Genomic DNA, 19,773 nt, shown 5'->3' with positions numbered 1-19,773 from the left:
TGTTGGCGCAGATTTATGGAACTATCACCACACCACTTTTGTACTTCCCTCCTGCTCTCTTTTCTTCTCAAAACACACTATAAAGACGGAACGATGTTCGACTACTTCATTCCAGAGAGAGAAAGAGAGAAAAAGAGAGGGAAAGAGAGAGAGAGAGAGAGAGAAAGAGAAATTTGATTTGATTTGGTTTGATTTGTTTATTATGCCCAAGCATAAGCTGAAGGGCAAAGATATAGTAAATTAACAGATATAGCAATCTTATGTATGCCATGTATTACAGCGAAGTAAAATAATAATACATAACCTTAATGAAGTAATATGTAAACAGCATGAATATTACTAAGTTTGCAACTAGAGTAGTAAGAAATAACAGAAGATATTTAAGCATTACAGCAAAGTAAAATAAGTACATGACAATAATATAGTAATGTGCAAGCAGCATAAACTACAACTGAGTATAAATAAAAAATAAAATATAAATCATATAATAAGAAAAAAAAACAACTAGATAAACTATAAAAAACAAACGTTCATTATAAGAAAATTAAGATTAAGTGATAATACATAGGGTACTAAACAAAACATAGGCACTCAACCCAATTCCGATGCAAAAAGGGATGAGTTAAGACTCTCTTTAAAGCTACTAAACAAAAAGGGATTTTGTAATACTACACGTAAGCAAATGCCAAAAATAAATCGCAGAAAATTGGAAAGAATTTCTAAACGTAGAAGTCCTATGTAATGAGGAATATGAAAAATCTGTGATGAACCAACAGGCGGTCTGATCTTCTTAACAGTGATTCAAGAAAGGTGAACATCTCAGAAAGATAAGAGGGCGAATGCATGTGAAGAATACGAAACATTTGACAACCAAAAAAATAAAGTCGTCTATTCTCCACAGAGAGCCAACTCAGCTGATGGCTATATAGCGTGATATGAACATCAAAGCGTAGGTTAAAAATAATCCTGATGCAGTAGTTCACTAGTCGTTATAGCACCGTATTCAACTCATCACCGTGATAAACCAGACAACAATAGTCTATGTGCATCAAAATAAGAGCAGTCACAAATTTGATCTTTAATGCAGTTGAGAGAGCATTTTTGTTGAATTTAAGCTTATACAAAACAATGTGAACTTAACGTAAGACAAGAGATGTGTTTTTCCAGGCTAGATTTGACGTAAAAATTACGCCCAATTTAATGCTCTTTTTTCGGCTTTTAATGCTCTTTAAATTTTCAAAATTTTCAAAATGTTGAAAAAAAGGAGTGGGGTAGGGTAAATTAAAAAATTTGAAATTTTTGAAAAATCTAAATATGCTATTGTGAAGAGTATAAAATGCCATAAAATTTTTGTAACACATTTTTTCGTAAACCTTATATTTTTAAAGATGTTCGCCAAAAACGAAAAAATGCATTATTTTCGAGGGGTGGTTTCAATCCCTAAACGCAGCTAAGAAAAAATATGAGTCTAATATTTTTTTATGTTCTACAATATATCCAAAGCTCATTAAAATCGGTGAGAAACAGTTTTGTCCGTTCCTTTGTTAGTCAAATCGAAAAACTAAAGTAATTATTTAAATACTTTGTTGTTGCCGAAACAATTTATTATAATTAATACAATTCTCTTTATACATTTACAAAAATCACATTCAAAAAAATTTTTATTTGTAGTTAAATTGTAATTGTACTGTTATAATTATGTTTAGTGTTTCTTTTAGTAGTTCTTTTACAGTTATTGATAATAATTTTGTCCATGTTTCACTTAATGCTCTTGGAACATACATTCATGTGCCAGCTTGTAATGGGAAATAAAAGCGTGACTCTTATGGAAATTGTGAATGTGATCTATGGCCTTTAAGAAACACAAGCTGTCACCTGCAATGTTGACAAACTTGAGAAATGTCCGTAAGAACTACGCTTTTATTTTCTATTACAAACTGGCACACGATTATATGTTTCAAGGGCATTAATTGAAACATGGACAAAATAGGTTTATTATCAATAATTGCAAAAGAATAATCAATATAAATCTACCATTACAATTTAACGACAATCTTAACTGATAGAGTTTATTCCGGGCTTCCCAAATGGAGGGCCGGATTTTGTGGGGTGCACCAAACCCCATACATCACTTCCTCCTTCTACTCTCTTACATGTTGTACATTTTCTACACCTTTTTACAATATATATATATATATATACAATACATTTTACAATACATATAACCTTTTCTTCCTTCGCTCGTACGCATTCTTTCAACTTCCTACTCCTTCAGTTGCGCTCGCTCTCTTCCTCTAGCCTCCTTTTTTCCCCCCTGCTCGTTCCTTCTCTTCTTCTCTCTTTGCTTCTCCCTTTGCCTCTCCTCCTTGCCGCCCGCTTCTCTCTCCAATTTTTCCCTGACCTCCTGCTCACCCGCTCCTCCGTTCAACCCCTCTCCTCCTTCTCTCCTCCTCACCTTTCCTTCCTCCTCTCCTGCCCCTCTCTCTGTCCTCTTCTCTGTTTTCTGCTTCCGTATTATCTTCACTTCCTCTCTCTTTCTAAGTCCCATCTCCTCCATACCCTTTGCCTCCATAACCTTAACCTTAATTAACTCCTTCATTCTCCACGCCTCCCCTCTCATTAGTCACTCTCCCGTCCTTAATTTTCCTCTCCTCCGCCGTACCCACTACAATTTTAACTATAAAATAGCAATATAATGTTATTGCTATATAATGCTATATTAAATTGATGCAAAAAGAATGAAAAGTAAAATATGGGATGACGTGTTATACCATATTTGAGAAATCGACTCGTAGTCATTTTGTAGTCTTTCGTCTCATGTATGTCTCGATTTACAAAAAAATGAGTTAGAGAATCAAAAATATGAATAAAAATTTTGAATGTGATCTTTGTAAATGTATGAAAAGAATGGTATTAATTAGAATTAATTGTTTTGAGAATAATAAAGTATTTTAATATTTACTTTTTGATTTAGTTTTTGATTTGACTAAGAGCCTTATCGGTATATTTCTGTGTCTTATCGACATATCGAACTTGTGTGAAATGCATGACAGTTACTAAATAGACTAAAACAAATAATCCTTACAAATAATACTTGGGCCTCCGTATGAATATATATCCGATATTGCAGCCTCTGACCACATCATCGGCAGGCCAGCTGGGTGACATAAATTGTGTATTTTGTTGTTTCAGACAAGATTTCATGCTTTTTACCTATTTTAATAATCTAAAAAAGATACGGTTGTACAATATCTTAATTTAAGAGCCACACAGTTGCAATACAGTATTTTTTTAAATAAAATTATAACACTTATAACTATTCTCTTACCTGGCCTGCCATAAGATAGAGACATACTTGAAAAACTAGAAAGTACATCTTCAGATAACCCTTTTGATATGAATTGTTTGATATGAACTGCCAAGTTTTTATACGATAGTCTGCTGAATTTAAAAAATGATGAACCTCGGTAAACTTATCAACAGCAACATACACCGGCTTAAAAGAAAAAGAATTTTGGTATAACAGCCAACAATTTTTCAGAATAAAATTTCTTACTGTTTTTTTTTTTGAAAATTTAAATAATAAATATAATAATAATAATATGATAATCTCATGAAATAGCTTCAAATAGCATCAAAAACTATTGCAATGATCTTAATAGAATTTTGCACACTTATTTTAGATATAAAAAGCTTGTCCTTGAACGAAGGATTTTATTTTTCAATGACTACAGCTTATTTTAGAAATAAAAAATAGCCAATTTTTTAATGCAAAAGTCGTAACTTTGATTTTAAATTGACGCTATTTTGTGAAAATTTTTCAAAATCCTTCGTTAAAGGACAAGAGAAAATAAGTTACTAACAAAATCCGTTTTTTATTTTGTATAACCTATGAGTTAGAGTGAACACCGCAAGACAAATTATTTTGAAAACGTCCCCGATTAGTTCCCGCTTTTTACTTATTTTTAAATATTTTTGAATGAAAAAAGTATTACATATTTTACAAATGTTACTCTTTCATATGTAATGGTTTTTAAATAAATGAGTTTATTCAGTTAAAAAAAAATCACAATAAAACGTGTTAAGTTACATATTTAAATGTGAAAAATAATTTTTTATGCAGCATAGTGTATTATTTTTACAAGTAAAATAAAATTACACATATAAATGCATAATGTTATACATATAAGTGTGTACTTATTATACACTTTGGTTTGCAATGCTGTCAGCAAATTGCTATCTAAGATTTGCTTATGTTTTAAATGTGATATATGTAACATATAATATAATATTACTATATCATTGATAGGTACGTTTTTGAAACGGAATATAAGATACCAGGCACTGCGGCGCCCGATGGCAGTTGTACGTTCACTTATCGCAGTTCTTCTCGTAAACGTGGTGAATTTAATTCACCGCGATATCCTAGTAATTATCCGAGCGACACAAATTGCACGTATTTCTTCTTGGCAACGCCAAACGAACAGGTTGCTTTGATTTTCGATCACTTTAAGGTTCGCACAAGAAACGATAATGTCACAGTGGGACGTTACGGGTGAGTGAATTACAATTACATATCATATTACGTTACATACTAAAATCAATGTTATTTGATTTATTTATCAGATACGAACTCTGCCAGGAAGACTGGTTGGAGATTTACAATATGTATCGGGACGATACAGAAAAGTTGATAGGGAGATATTGTGGCGCTACCGCGCCAGGCCCGGTGGAGTCAAATCTTGGTGCCCTTGGCTTAAAAGTGATCTTACATTCCGATTCTGAGCTTGTTTACAGTGGCTTCAAAGCACGTTATACTTTTGAGATCGCTAAACCTATTTTTGGAGGTACGCTTATAAACTTTGATGTTTTTTGTAGAAAAGAAAAAAAAACTAAATTTATAATATTTCCATACTTAACTCTAAATCTGAAAATTATATTGTTACATTATTTCAATTAAATTAAAAAACGAATTTTAAATTAAATTAAATTAAAAATTTTTATATCTTTCCTACGGTAAACTATAAACACCAAGTTTATAGTTATACAGGGTGTCGTGTAAAACTTTATACAACGTTTACAAACAGGAAGTCAAAATACATAAGAATTGACTAGTCTGGTTCGCCGGACCAACCACTTTTTTTGTGTCCTCGTGTAATCAATAACTTATTAACTATTGCGAAAATTGCAAAACGATAAAGGACTTTTCTGTTCAGTTTAATGTGCTCTACCTACTTGTGAGCGTTGTATAAAGTTTTACCGACACCCTGTATAACATTAATTTCAAATTAAACAATATAAATATAATGTAATATGCTTTATAAGTATGTATATTGCTAAATATGCAATTTTAATTTTGATTATGTTAATGTTAATTACTGATTATAATTAAAAAAAATAAAAATTTAATTTTAGAATATAGTTGAATTGTTATTTCTAATATTAATTCTTTCAAATTATTACTTATAGATTGTGGATCAAATATTAGTAGTCTAAATTATGGTATAATAACTAGTCCAAATTTCCCGAATAAATACGACGGTCCGGCAAGAAACTTAACTAGTAAAACTTGCAACTGGTTCATAAGAGTTCGGCCAAGTCAGCAGATACTCTTAAACTTCGAACTCTTCTCCGTAGAAGGTGATCCACTAGGTAATAATATATTAATTTATTATTAATTATTTATACATAGAAGAAAGGAAGTGTATATGGAAAGAGTAAATGGAATATTATTTTATTTTTTAGAAGTAATTAAAAAAATCTTTAAAACATAACTATTTATAATAGAATGGAGGAGAGCTTATAAGGGCCAAAAATGGTCTATATGATTAACCGACTAAATTTTATTTATATGAAAGGATGATGAATGTATATTATGTTTTTACAATTATTATTTAAAAATGCTTGCACTTATTATAAAAGTCGAAAATATTTGCAAGTGATTTCGCATATACGCATGCAATTATTCCTGTAAGGATCGATTTTTGTAATTGTCCGTTCTTAAAAACATTCAGAATTAAATTGAAACAAAATCATGTAATATTTAATGAATTAATGAAATAACTAATTTTAATAGTATAGGAATCATCTCAGTAAGCGAGAAATATTGTGATCAACATTTTAAAAATATTAATTTTAGAAAAATTTGCTAAACATTGCAACTTAAGGAGGCTTATTGTTCTCAGAAAAACAAATAAAAAAATTTTTTACAATTTCTTTTAAAGCAAATAAAATAATTTTTTTTAACTTTAAGTATAATTTGATATTATTCAATTACAAGAAAAAAAATTTTTTAATCGATTTATGCAATTCATTATCTAAATATATTTTATTAAAAAAAGTACTGAAAAAGTGTGGCGGATAAACTTTAAAAAAACTACCGAGTGTTTTAATTTTTTAACATGTGTAGTACATATCTGTGGCTCTAGCACAAACTAAAATCATAACGATTGATTAATAATTTTTTGAGCTTATAACTTTTTTTATGAAAAAAGGCTTTTTAAAAAACTTCTACCATTTTGTAATTTTTAAGTCAAAATTTCCCGTTTTAGTTCATGCTACAGCTATTTATCAAGATTAGCCCGTTTTGGCCCAGAACGACCAAAAATTTATTTTCTTTTCATTCCACAAGTTCTTCGAGAAAAAATCTCAGCAAAACATCATGCCCTATAGTTTTCAAATATGCACATTTTGAATCCAGCTTCAGTTTATCACTATCTCTTACTATTTTTCCCAATATGACAGAAGAAACTTCAAAGAATTCAGAAAAACTCAAATTTTTCTTTGTTCAATATTATTTCTTTATATAAATTTACTGTCGGATTATTTCTGCCACCTGGATCTGAATAATAAGTAGTAAACGATGATTCTATTAAATTTAATATGACGAATCCAAAATAGTGTCTTTATGGTGATAATTCTTATTATTTCATATTTTTTGCTATTATTTCTGCACACATCTACATATTTTATAGATTTATATATCTATGTAGATGCCATTTCAACAAATGTAGCAAGAAAAATCAGTTCAGTAAAAGAAATTTAAAATGGCGGCATTTGCTATGTTTTCTTTGGAAATTTTCGTGTTTTTTTCCTATTTTTTACACCTTTCAGCGTCATGATGTTGTGCATTCAAAATTTTCTTTAATTGATACAATAATATTATTATCAGACAATATCCAAGATAGAATATTATAATTTCCATGTTTAACATAACCTATAAATGATAGAATCGTTTGTTATAACTATTGATAACGGTAATAGTAATCTCCCAAATAGCACACGATATTCTATGGATATCAATTCTTGATTCATAAAGTGAAAAGTATATACAGGACATTATACATATATAAAATAAATATTTATGGATGGATATAAATGTATATACGTCATATGTACATAATATAAATATACTTCGATGGATTAATTACTTATACATCCCCATGTACATTGTATGTATATTGTATTTATATACATGCAGGTACGTATTGAAATATACATAAATGTACTTTCATGTACATCGGACAAACATACTTTCATCGATCAGTTTAGGATGTTTTTCGATGCATTACATACATGTACATACGTGCATGTACGTGTCGAAATAAACATAAATGTACATCGGATGAATATACTTTCGTGGATCTGTCTAGGATATTTTCCGATGTATATCAAACACTTATTGAATGTATATACATGCACGTATCGAAATGAACATAAATGTACTTTTCACATACATCGGATGAATATACCTTTGTAGATCCGTCTAGGATACTTTATGATGTATGTCAAACGCCTATTGTATATATACATATGCATGTATGTACGTGTCGAAATGAACATATTAAATGTATTTTCACATTGGATGAATATACTTTTATGGATCTGTCTAGGATATTTCTGATGCACTTCGAATGTACATATGTACATGGTACATATATGTACGTGCATATACTTATCGAAATGTATACAAATGTACTTTCTGTGTACATTGGATGAATATACTTTCGTGGATCAGTCATGTATATTTTTTTGCCGGTGAAGGGTTTGGAAACTTAGCGCTGCAAAAAATCATTTGAAGTCTGAACATATATATAGTTAACCATCTAATTAACCATTTAAACGCTTCAAAGTATTAGTGCTAAATAAATCGCAATTTCCATCAAATTATTAAGGTGGAGATTTATGGAAAAAGATTAATTTAACAATAAAATATTAATAAGTAAATAAATTAATGCTATTTATTTTTAAGATTTTCCAAATTTAATTGCTTTTACAAAAAATAATATAATTGCGTCAGTTTATAACATATAGGTATAAGTAGACAATAACAAGTACTCATATCGATGAGTCAAATTGGCGTAGCAGATAGAGTACAAGGTTCGTTATCCTAATGTCCCGGGTTCAAAACCTTCCAGCGGCAAGTAAGAATAAAATAAAATAATATAATTTAAATTTAATTAATCAATAAAAATTTGTCCTAAATTTAGTATGTATTGTTAATAAAAATAATTTTTTTAAAATGAAATTTTTATTTTATTTTTTTATCTCTAGTTTCAGTTTAAAGATATCCGATTTAAGAAATCTTTTAGATATCAGTTTCATGATATCTTTCTGTTCTCAAAAAACGGCGCATTGATTAACATTGTGACATTATTATGTCCCTTACCTTGTAGAAGTCTCTTTATGTTATCATTTTCAGAAATAGGATATCTTTTAGAGATCTTTTTGACAACATATTGTTCACTGGGTATATATATATATGAAGTATTGGGTTTTATTTATGATGCTTCAAACGGATCTTTTGCGAGGACGCGGTCGTACAAATCATTCTTGCCGATCTCTCGGGCAGTCCCTTCCCGTCTGTCTCCTTTTTCTGCGCACCTCTGTCTGCGCATGCTGTCGCCTCTCATCACGCCCTCCTACGACGCGCACGCCACACATCGTGATAAGGCCCCGATCTGCCTTACCCATCCACGCCAGTAACCGTGTGTCGTAGTCGTACACGCACTTTCACATTCGGCCGTCCTGACTGGGCATTCGCCCCGAATGTCCGACACTCTCGTCCTCTTGATCGCTGCGAAGCAAATCCTCGTTGTCCTCACTAATCCAAGGCTTCAGCGAGTCAGCTGCAGATGAGGTCTGCTTGGGTCCTTCTCCTTCTCCGATCCGTCGTACCACGTAGCGGTCGTTATGTAAGACTTTGGTGATCTCGTAAAGGCCAAGAAATTTAGGCGCGAATTTGCATTCAGGTCCGTGTTGCGTACGGCGAATAGCGACAATATCGCCTTCCCAGTATTGGAAGACCGGTGCCTGTTGAAGTTCCGTCTGTTTTCTGACTGCATTTTTTGGATATTTTCCTTTGCTCGGCTTCGCAATTCCTCGCTTGTTATCGAATGAGGCGATCAGTTCATCATTCAGCAGCTCCTTAATCTGTAGATCGTCTTGCAGGCGGACGTCCACCCCGAACATTAATCGAAACGGTGTCGCTCCCGTGCTCCGATGCGGCATCGCGTTGAGGTATCTCTGGGCTGTTTCTAGATATCGGTACCATTCGCTTGGTTTGGGTGCTGATAGTTTAGTCAATAGTGGGATTAGGGTGCGATTTACCCTTTCTACTTGGCCGTTGGCTCTCGGTACTCCTGTAGTTATTAGCATATGCTCAATGCCCTCCTCACGGCAGTGGCTCTGAAATTCTTTGGACGTGAAAGCTGTTCCTCTATCGGAGATGATTCTCCGAGGATTGGTGAAGATGTATGATTGCTTCCGCAGCAGATCGAACCTCCGCTAATGTTGTCGAGTTTGACTTGTAGAGCCAAGTAAACTTGGTGAATGCGTCCACTACAACCAAGATGTGAACGTAAGATTTTTTTGTCGAGGGCAATGGGCTCAAATGATCAATATGGAAAATGTCGAGGGGTACGCTTCCTTTCTCAATTGGGTTGAGAAACCCTTCTTGTTTTCCTCGTCGTCGTTCGGCCAAGATGCATGGAAGGCAGTTCCGAACCACTTTCTCCGCCTTCCCTCTCAGCCGCGGTATCCAGTAATCTTTCCGAATAAGTGTCTGTTTTGTTGACAGCGAAATGGCCTCGCTCGTGCGCCTTTTGTATTAATTGCAGTTGCATTGATCTGGGGACCACCAAGCGTGTCTCGTCTCCATCATCTTTGTGTAATAAGCCACGTTGCATCGTATAACCGTCGAGCTTTCCTTTTTTTGCTTTCTCGATCTTCTCTTTTAATTCCTCGTCGTTTCTTTGCGCGCTTCTGAGTCGTGCCGTTAGACTGTCCTCACTCTCGTCCACCGTCAAGCAGGCAGGAAGAGGATGTCGACTTAGGGCATCAACATGCTTCATACTTTGTCCAGATTTGTATTCTATTGTGTACTGGAACTTTTCTAGTAGCAGCGCCCATCGTACTACACGTACGCAAAGGTCCTTCTTGCTCATCGTCATCGTGAAAGCCTTGCAGTCGGTCACAATTTTAAAATGTATACCCAGCAAATACACTCGAAATCGTCTAAGTGCTCGAATGATAGCCAGCACTTCCAACTCATAGCTGGAGTATTTTTCTTCAGTTGGCGTCGTTTTGCCGCTTGCGAAATAAATGGGATGCAACAGACCGTCGCTTCCATCACGCTGCAAGAGGATGGCCCCGTATCCATAGTTTGAGGCATCCGTGTGGAGTTCTGTTTCAGCTCCGGTTCGATATAGACTAAGTACAAGCTGACGACTGAGGTGTTTCTTTAATAACTCAAAGGCTTCTTTTTCATTGGTGCCAAAATTGAATGTAACGCCTGCTCGCAAAAGGTTTGACAAAGGTCGTGCAATCCTCGAGTAATCAGGAATGAATTTTCTAAAGTAACCCGTTAGCCCCAGGAAAGCTTGAATCTGTCGAGTATTCCTGGATTCAGGAAAATGCCTAACCGCTTCGGTCTTCCGCTCCGATGGTCGGACGGTCCCGTCCTCAATGATGTGCCCCAGGAGTTTAACGCGTCTCTTAAGGAAACAGCACTTCTTCCAGTTGATATTTAAACCGGCCTTGCTTGCCGTCTCTAGTACCACGTTTAATCTTTTGATTCCGTCTTTATAGTTATTGGATAGAACAATTAAATCGTCCATATATAGACTAGAATTATTCCGTCTCTAGTGGCGTCTCGGAAAATCGGGTTCACGTATCGCTGAAAGACTGATGGCGAATTACACAGGCCAAAAGGAACACGTAGGAACTCAAATTGTCCATCAGGGACAATAAAAGATGTGTACTTGACGCTCTCGGCCTCGACAGATACATGGAAAAAGCGGTTTTTCAAGTCCAGGGTACTGAAGATTTTTGTATCCTGTAGTCGGTCCAGCTGGTCCTCAATCAGTGACAGTGAGTATCGGTCTCGCACAATCTTATTGAAGAGCCGGTAATCAATACACAGCCGATGCGTTCCGTTTTTCTTCTTAGTTAGCACCACCGGGCTGGCATATTCAGATAATGAGGGCCGGATAATACCTTGGCTTCCCATATTTCTCTTTGAGCGTTTACTATATCTCTCTCGCTGAGTGACAAACGTCTAGTCTTCTGATATACCACTTCGTTGTCTTTTAGCACCATGTTCACCGTCTTCTCCGTTGTGTTATCAGGCTTGTAACCTCTAATCAGTGATACGACCTGTCTCTTTGCGTCCTCGGTCTCAATATGAGAAAGATCGACTTTTGTTGCATCTTCTTTGTCTAGCACGTTTATTTGCAAGATTTCAGACACTTCCTTCGTTTCGTCGTCGAGATCGAAATAGATCATGCCTCCTCTTCCTCTGAAGTTTCTCGGCTTTAGGAAGTCAGATCCGATTAAGAGTCCGTGTCGTGACACGTCATCTGCATAAACATGTACGTTAATCGGGAAACAGAGTCCATCTATTGAGACTTTCGCCTGAAATCTTCCCAGCGCCGTGTAAGCGGGTGAACCCCATCCATCGAACCGCGTCTTAATTGGCTGGAGTAAAGGAGAGTCTATTCTCGCGTACTCGTCTTTACTCATGAGAGATAAGTAACTCCCGGTATCGATGAGCGCGTATATCTCTTTGCCCATTATCGTCATCGTCTTCGCGTACTTCCATGGGATTTGCGTTACTGTGCAGACTTCTTTTGCTGCTTCATTTTTCTTCTGGCACTTTGACGCAGTGTGTTTGTTGCATTGGAAGCATTTCGGGCCCAGTTCTTTCGAAGGGCATGCAGCACTCACGTGACCTGATACTCCGCAGTTGAAGCAGTTCTTCCGGTCCGTCCTCTTCTTGTCGTCGCTAGTGTCGCCTTTTCCGCTTCCTGCGTCCTTTCCACCGTGCGTATTTTTTCCACCATTTCGTTTATCTTGTTGGATTTGCTTCGTTGGCTGCTGCTCACGCAACGTGATTTTCTCAAAAGCATCAATCAGAGATTCCTTCGTTGTAAAGCATTGTATGCGAGCTTGATTATTCAATGTTCGGTCGGATATTCCTTCAATGAGATAGTCCAGCATGTCGTTGTCATTGATCGGCACATGGTTCCCCATTGTGATCTTATCATGCGCGTATTCCCTAAACGTTTTTCCTTTTGTCCATGCTCGTGCCTCGAATTTCTTTCGCAGATCGATCTTGCTTAGCTTTGGTCGGTACATTCGTCCCAGCTCACCCATGAGTCCGTCGAAGGTCATCGATAAGTGTTCGGCTCTTGAATGTAGTCACTCGAACGCTTTCTTCTTGAGCTTCATTCTAATCAGTGTCTTTGCGACGTCATCCGCTAGCTCATATGTCGCTTTCATGAAATTCACTTGCTTTTGCCACACGTCAAAATTGTCAGGTATACGTCGAATTCACTCACTAATTCGGCAATCGTCTTCAGGTTCATGTTCGACAGGGGGCGCGACATTCCCGCCGCGTCGCTTCGTTGCTCGCGCGTTTCCGGCGCTCGCGCTTCTTCCCACCGCGTCATCTCCACGTGTCTCCCGCGTTTGCGGTCCATATTCCGCCACGTCACTTCGTCTCTCGCGCGTATCCGGCACTCGCGCTTCTCCCGTTGCGTCACTTCAGCGTGTTTTCCGCGTTTGCGGTCCATATTCCGCCATGTCACTTGGCCTCTCGCGCGCTTCCGGTATTCGCGTTTTTTCTCCTGTTGCGTCACTCCCGCGTTTCCCGCGTTCGCGACTCATCTTCCGCCATGTTACTTCGTCCACTTTGCCGTAGCGTCGCTATCTCGCGCCGGGCAAGCTCGAGTTCGTGTTGTATCAGTTCCTTTTTGCGTCTCGCGAATTCGATTTCGCGTTCCCGTCGAAAAAGCTTGTTCTCTCTTTTACGATCGGCTAGGTCTCGCTCGCGCAACTTAGACGATGCATTCCCTCTGCGTCTAGGGTGCTCGCTGTTTCCCGCGTAGCAAAGCTCTTCTTCGTCGCTGCTAGACTCACCGTCGGTTTCTCGTTTATCACTTTCGTCGTTGCTCTCCATCCATTTCCCTGTCGGGTCGTACTCCTTAAGCTCGGTTTTCGAGCCACTAATAACCAGTCCACGGGCCTTGACTTTGTCTTTTAGCACGGCTGCCTTGAACTTGGTCTTTTCCGCCATCTTGGAATCTCGAACATTCGTTGCCGCCTTCGTCTCACGTTCTTGCACTCGTCGTCTGTCGCTCGTCGTCTCTTGCGTCACATAATGCCCTGGTCTAGGCTCGATTGTGTCGCGTACGTCATTCTTTCGCATCGCGCAACGCCCCGTCCAGGCTTCGTTCGACACTCGTCCCGCGCTCGCCGTCCTACGTCGCGCGATGCCTCGTCTAGGCTCAAAATCCGCACACCCGCTTTTCTTGATCCCGGCTGAACCCCCAGAATGAAGTATCGGGTTTTATTTATGATGCTTCGAACGGATCTTTTGCGAGAACGCGGTTGTACGAATCACTCTTGCCGATCTCTCGGGCAGTCCCTTCCCGTCTGTCTCCTTCTTTTTCCGCGCCCCTTTGTCCGCGCACGCTGTCGCCTCTCATCACACCCTCCCACGACGCGCACACCACACATCGTGATAAGGCCCCGATCTGCCTTACCCATCCACGCCAGTAACCGTGCGTTGTAGTCGTACACGCACTTTCACACACACACACACATATATATATATATATATATATATATATACACGGTGTCTGGTATTTTTTTATGGGATGTTTATGAGCAGGTAGAGCGCATGAAACTGAACAGAAAAGTACCTTGCCGTTTTTTCATTTTTGCAATAGTTAACAAGTTAGTGACTTGTAAAATTTTCTGTATTAGCCTGGCCTACCGGCAAATGCAACCGCGCCGAGCGCCCGGCCACGGCGGCCGCCCTTCCCCAGCGCTTGAACCTTGAGATTGCTAGGCGCGCGGGGCAAATTGTTACAACAAGCGACAATGGCTACGCACAAGCGACGCGTAACGCTAAATTCTCCCTTCGAGTTATGATAGTTCCCTAACTTTTTAAAAATAAAATTATTTAACGACAAAAAGTATGTGTGTACGTGTACATATATGTGTACAAAAAATATCAGTTGTAATGCTTAAAGAAGTGATTACTAAATTTATTTTTTTAATAAATAATGATTATTTTTAATAAAAAATATTTTTTTGATGATAGTCTTAAACGTCGTAAACTGTCATTATAAATTTTAAAAGAAGCTGTTATCATATGTTCGATACAAAATTTATGCTTCTTCAAAAAACATTTAAAAAATTTATCGATTAAAATGGAAATGACAACCAAATAAAATGTTTGTTTCAACTTTATATTCTTAATTAAAAATTAAATAACTAGGATATTTATATTTTTTATAAAATTAATCCTTGTGATAGACTTATAATACAAGGAAAAAACTTTATGATAAAAATTACTATGGTAAGTAGTAAACGCGGGCCAAGAAGGAATTATGAAAAATTTTATTATGTTTTTCATCAAATTACGACAATATTTATACTACTTATATGATATAATTTTCTGAAATTTTTTCTTACAGTTCGTGGTTACTATCATAAATAATAAATCATATATAATGTTACTATAAAATTTTTTCCGTGTAAATTTACAAATATATAAAGGACCCCGCACACATCTTATGGAAAAGTGTTACCGGTCAAATTGGCTGAAAGTGAGATATAATGTACTCTATGACGCGCTGATCAAATATGTTCATAGGTCCAGGGTCTGAAAATCTCTACATTTTGATATACGGAGCTTTGAATGTTGAAAATATGGCATTTTTGATTATCGTGTCTCGTAGATGATTGGGTTCCTTGATACGGTGGACCGTGCTATAGCTAACATACATGTATATACATGTATATACATATCAAAATGTAGAGATTTTCAGACCCTGGTCCTATGGGCATATTTGATCAGCGCGTCATGGAGTACATTATATCTCACTTTCAGCCAATTTGACCGCTAACACTTTTCCATAAAATGTGTGCGGTGTCCTTTATTAAACGTTTGAAAACTTATAAACAATAATTATTTAATTAAAAAAATTTTAGTATGTAATTTGTGTGTGGGGGGGGGGGGGGGGGTACATACATACACGAGCTAAAGAATAATCACTTTATGACAGGAAAATGATTATTCCTTAATTCAAGAAACTTTTGGTATGTGATTTGTGTGTGTGTGTGTGTTTGTGTGTGTGTGTGTGTGTGTGTGTGTGTGTGTGTGTGTGTGTGTGTGTGTGTGTGTGTATGTGTACATACGCGAAAATGTTAAACATTGTTTGTTTTATGTAAAGTGTGGTGTTTATTATCAACAGAATACTCTTTTCAATCATTAAAGATAAAATAATTATAAAAAAAAATAAAATTAAAAATGAATAATTGATTTTTTTTTAACTAGAATCAATTTAAACATTTAATAAATTCATATATTCGTAAATTTACACGGAGTAAATTTTATAGTAAAATTATGTATGATTTATTATTTATGATAGTAACCACGAACTGTAAGAAAAAATTTCAGAGAATTATATCATATAAATAGTGTAAATATTGTCGTAATTTGATGAAAAACATAATAAAAATTTTCATAATTCCTCCTTGGCCCGCGTTTACTACTTACCATAGTAATTTTTATCATAAAGTTTTTTCCGTGTATTATAAGTCTATCACAAGGATTAATTTTATAAAAAATATCCTAGTTATTTAATTTTTAATTAAGAATATAAAGTTGAAACAAACATTTTATTTGGTTGTCATTTCCATTTTAATCGATAAATTTTTTAAATGTTTTTTGAAGAAGCATAAATTTTGTATCGAACATATGATAACAGCTTCTTTTAAAATTTATAATGACAGTTTACGACGTTTAAGACTATCATCAAAAAAATATTTTTTATTAAAAATAATCGTTATTTATTAAAAAAATAAATTTAGTAATCACTTCTTTAAGCATTACAACTGATATTTTTTGTACACATGTATGTACACGTACACACATAAGTAGTATAGGGGAAGCCATGGGGCGTCAAAACAAACCCCCACTCCTCGCCCTCACAGCGGGGGGTGTCTGCCCCCCTTGCCCCCTGTCTGGGGCAGCCATGGTGCATCAAAACAAACCCGAACTTTTTTCTCGGCCTGATGACAAACCTAACCCCACTCTTCCTCCGACTGGTGTCAAACCTAACCCCCTTCCCCCGTCTGGGCCTGGTGGGGAAGACTAGACGCTGTGACGTCACGAGTTTGAACGGCACGTTTTGATTGGCACCCCATGGCTGCCCCGAGCCTTGATTGGGTAGCCTGAGTTTGTGACGTCACGATTTTGAACGGAGGGTTCTGATTGGATACCCCATGGCTGCCCCGAGTCTTGATTGGCCTTCCATGGCTGCCCCGAGCCTTGATTGGCTGTCCTGAGTATACTACTGGATTTTGAATAGGAAAAAGCAGATCTTAATGCCGAGCGTTTTTACCCAGCGGGGGTGCGGCTCGGACAGGTGGGAGTTTTTGTAAAATGGGTCAATAGGTTTATAGGTCAAGTATGCTTTGTAAGCGCGAGAGAGAGCACTTTTTGCTATTATGTAGTGATACCTAAGGTAAAAACAGGTGCGAGTATAATTTTTGACTCGGATATAGGAAAGAGATATATATTATAGAGAGGGTGCGAGAAAGAAATAGACATTACTTAAAATTACAAATAAAATATTTATTAATATAGCTTACTTTCTAGGAATACGAAATTGTACATGACAGCACGCTTGATGTTTTACACATTTTTTTATTTCTTTACACGAAAAAATTTTATTAAATATTTTTACTATTCGTCTGTCGTTGAGCTCACAATCGGAAGAAAATAAATTGAGAAACCGATTAAGATTATAACCACGAGACATAAAATATAGAAAAACACAGCAGTATTGTCCGCAAGTTTGCGAGAGTAATCCTTGTAGAGGCACGGTGTTCCATCGGTACTTCGCTGAGTTTCGTCGCAGTCGTAGGAGGAATCTGAAGTCCAAGGGTGGTAATCCGTAGCTATCGAAATATGTTCCTGTTCCGCGTTCATCGACGTAAAATGCGACCCAGTGTTTGCCAGGTTGATTGTGATTGTCTGTGTTAGCGACGATTGCTGTCGATCTCGTCCACACCCTCGGTAGTCTGTCTGCAGGATAGACGCCGACATACTTGGCATTCAGTTGTCGCAACGCACGTAAAATTTCCAGTGAATTCATACGAAGGCGACGACCGGGAGAGTGGAATCGTTTGCGTAATTTCTGGGTTCTCTTTAGCCGTGCGTTCGTTTTCTTTCTCTTCGTCTGTTGTCGGATCTTCGACTTTTACTTCTACGTTTTGTACGATTTCTCCTTTTTCTCCCTCTTTTTCTTCGTCGACGACGTCGTCGTTAGTCGAGAGACTGGCGTGACTCGAGTTTCGGCTGGATGGCTCGTTTAACCAGTGTTTTAATTTGTGAGCGTTACGTAACGCACAATGAAATTTTGCGTTAGCTCGAAGTCCGTGATGAGTACAGCGGTGACCGTACTCGTCGACATCGGGTAAATATTTGTATGCCGGAGAATCTGCTTCCAGATTATATATGTTTCTGTAGAGAAGATCACGCAAGTAACTTGCTTTTTCATGGCCTCTGGTAAAGATGCAGCGAGCCCAGCGGGTAATGTCACGTAGTTGGCTTACAAAAAACTTGGGATTAGCTTCACCGTCGAACCACTCGATACCGTGGTAATTCTGTGAAAGCCAATTGTTTTCACGTCTTGAACTTTCGGGTAATTCTTCAAACGAGCAAGGAGGCAGTGTAATCCAATGGCCGATGATTGCTGCGTCGAGTGCGACAACTGAGATCTCTTTAGGAATAAATTTTCCCTCGCTATCCCGAAAGCCTTGGATGTCAATAACTATGTCCATGGTTATAATCAACAGCTTGCTTGCTTCACTCTTTTAAATCGATGTGACTGTCTTCGTGTCTTGTAGAAAACTGATTTCTCTTCGTATGATTTTAAAAATATCAGCGAAAAAATGCGTTGTTAGCGTTGGTGACGGTGGTGGGGTTAATTGATGTTAGTACTGCTGAAGGTAATGGTGGTGGTTATAATTTTTTTTCACACGATTTTATCATCTATCAGACATAAAGTCTAGCCGGAAAAGTCGACGATAATTTGACGAGAAGAGTCGATTTCTAGAACATTATCAAATTCTGCATAAACGATGTAACGACCGTTTTTTTTCTACACGGACGTAGCTCGTCGGGATCTAGGGTAGAAAAAGGTCCTGAGGCAATAAATTGTACCCGACGGTGTACTTGGTTTCTTAATGATTATATTTACATGAATATTTACAAGTATATTTACAGTACGTATAGGATAGCTGACGTTTCGGTGTCAGCTGTTCGTCGGAATCCGCGGCGTTGTTCGGTGGTGAAGGCGGGGTGCGCGGTGTGAGGCGCCGGGATATCCCGCTGTGTCGTGTAGAAGTTGCGAGACGCGGGAGTGCGCGGCGTGGGGCGCGGAGCCGTGTTCACGCGGAGCGCGGGTGATCGTGGATGCGCGGCCGATACGTTCTCGTCCCGTGTCGGAGATGACGTGTCTTAGGAAACGGCACCGGTCCCGAGAATACTCGGGGGAGACGGAGAACGCTCGATCTCTTGCGTCCGGGCCGTGTACTTAGGATGGAGATGAGCTGCGGCCGAGACTGTCTCGGCGAAGGCGGAGAACACTCCACCCTCGACTGTTGAGCCCAGGATAAGGATGTGGGTGATCGTGGCCAAGAGCGCTTGGCGAAAGCGGAGACGCTCCACTCTACTACTTGATCGAGGAGGACTTCTCGTCGTATCGGGCGGACAGGATTGCCGGAATACGGTCGGTCGAGAAGTAACTTGGTCCTCCACCGGGACGGCCTTTTATACCCGTCCAGGTGGAGGTTCGTAAGGTTTCGCGAGCGCTCGGGTTCCTCCGTGCCCGATCCCCTCCGCTCGAGCGAGCGGAGGGCCGGTGCGCGGATCGTCGGAGATGTCTCCGATGAGAGATGTGTCTTTATGACGGGCCGGTGCCCGTATAGCGGCCCGACGGGTGTTCGGTCGGGCCGCGCGCGCGGACGGTGGAAGCCGGCGGACGGGAGGTTCGTTACAACGATACAGTTAACAGACGTGGATAATGCCCTTCCGAATCGTACTTCTAATCGTAGACTGCCATGTTTCACGAGATTCCAATGTCCGGCACAATTTGCGGATAAATCGGGAGTGAGATCGAAAGCGAAAAGTGTATATCCATCGGCATAATCGTTTCTACTTATAGAATTACCCTCGTTCAAAAAGTGAATGCC

At 38.0% G+C, this 19,773-nt stretch overlaps 1 protein-coding gene across 13 annotated transcripts in view; it reads left to right on the top strand.

The window, feature by feature from the left end:
* The window catches only part of LOC105831069 (cubilin), a 644,426-nt gene that overhangs the window by 331,360 nt on the left and 293,293 nt on the right, over positions 1-19,773 (top strand). For all 13 annotated transcript variants that reach the window (XR_004964459.1, XR_004964460.1, XR_004964461.1 and 10 more), the window contains 3 exons: positions 4,310-4,555; positions 4,627-4,847; positions 5,470-5,652. Coding sequence is in view for 10 of the 13 variants with exons in the window: in XM_036291394.1 (XP_036147287.1) it covers positions 4,310-4,555; positions 4,627-4,847; positions 5,470-5,652 (650 nt within the window). In the remaining 3 variants the exon portion in view is untranslated. The remainder of the gene's footprint in view (positions 1-4,309; positions 4,556-4,626; positions 4,848-5,469; positions 5,653-19,773) is intronic.

The sequence above is a fragment of the Monomorium pharaonis genome, chromosome 8, assembly GCF_013373865.1.
Source record: "Monomorium pharaonis isolate MP-MQ-018 chromosome 8, ASM1337386v2, whole genome shotgun sequence".
Classification (NCBI taxonomy): domain Eukaryota; kingdom Metazoa; phylum Arthropoda; class Insecta; order Hymenoptera; family Formicidae; genus Monomorium; species Monomorium pharaonis.
This window is presented reverse-complemented; position numbering and strand designations above follow the sequence as displayed.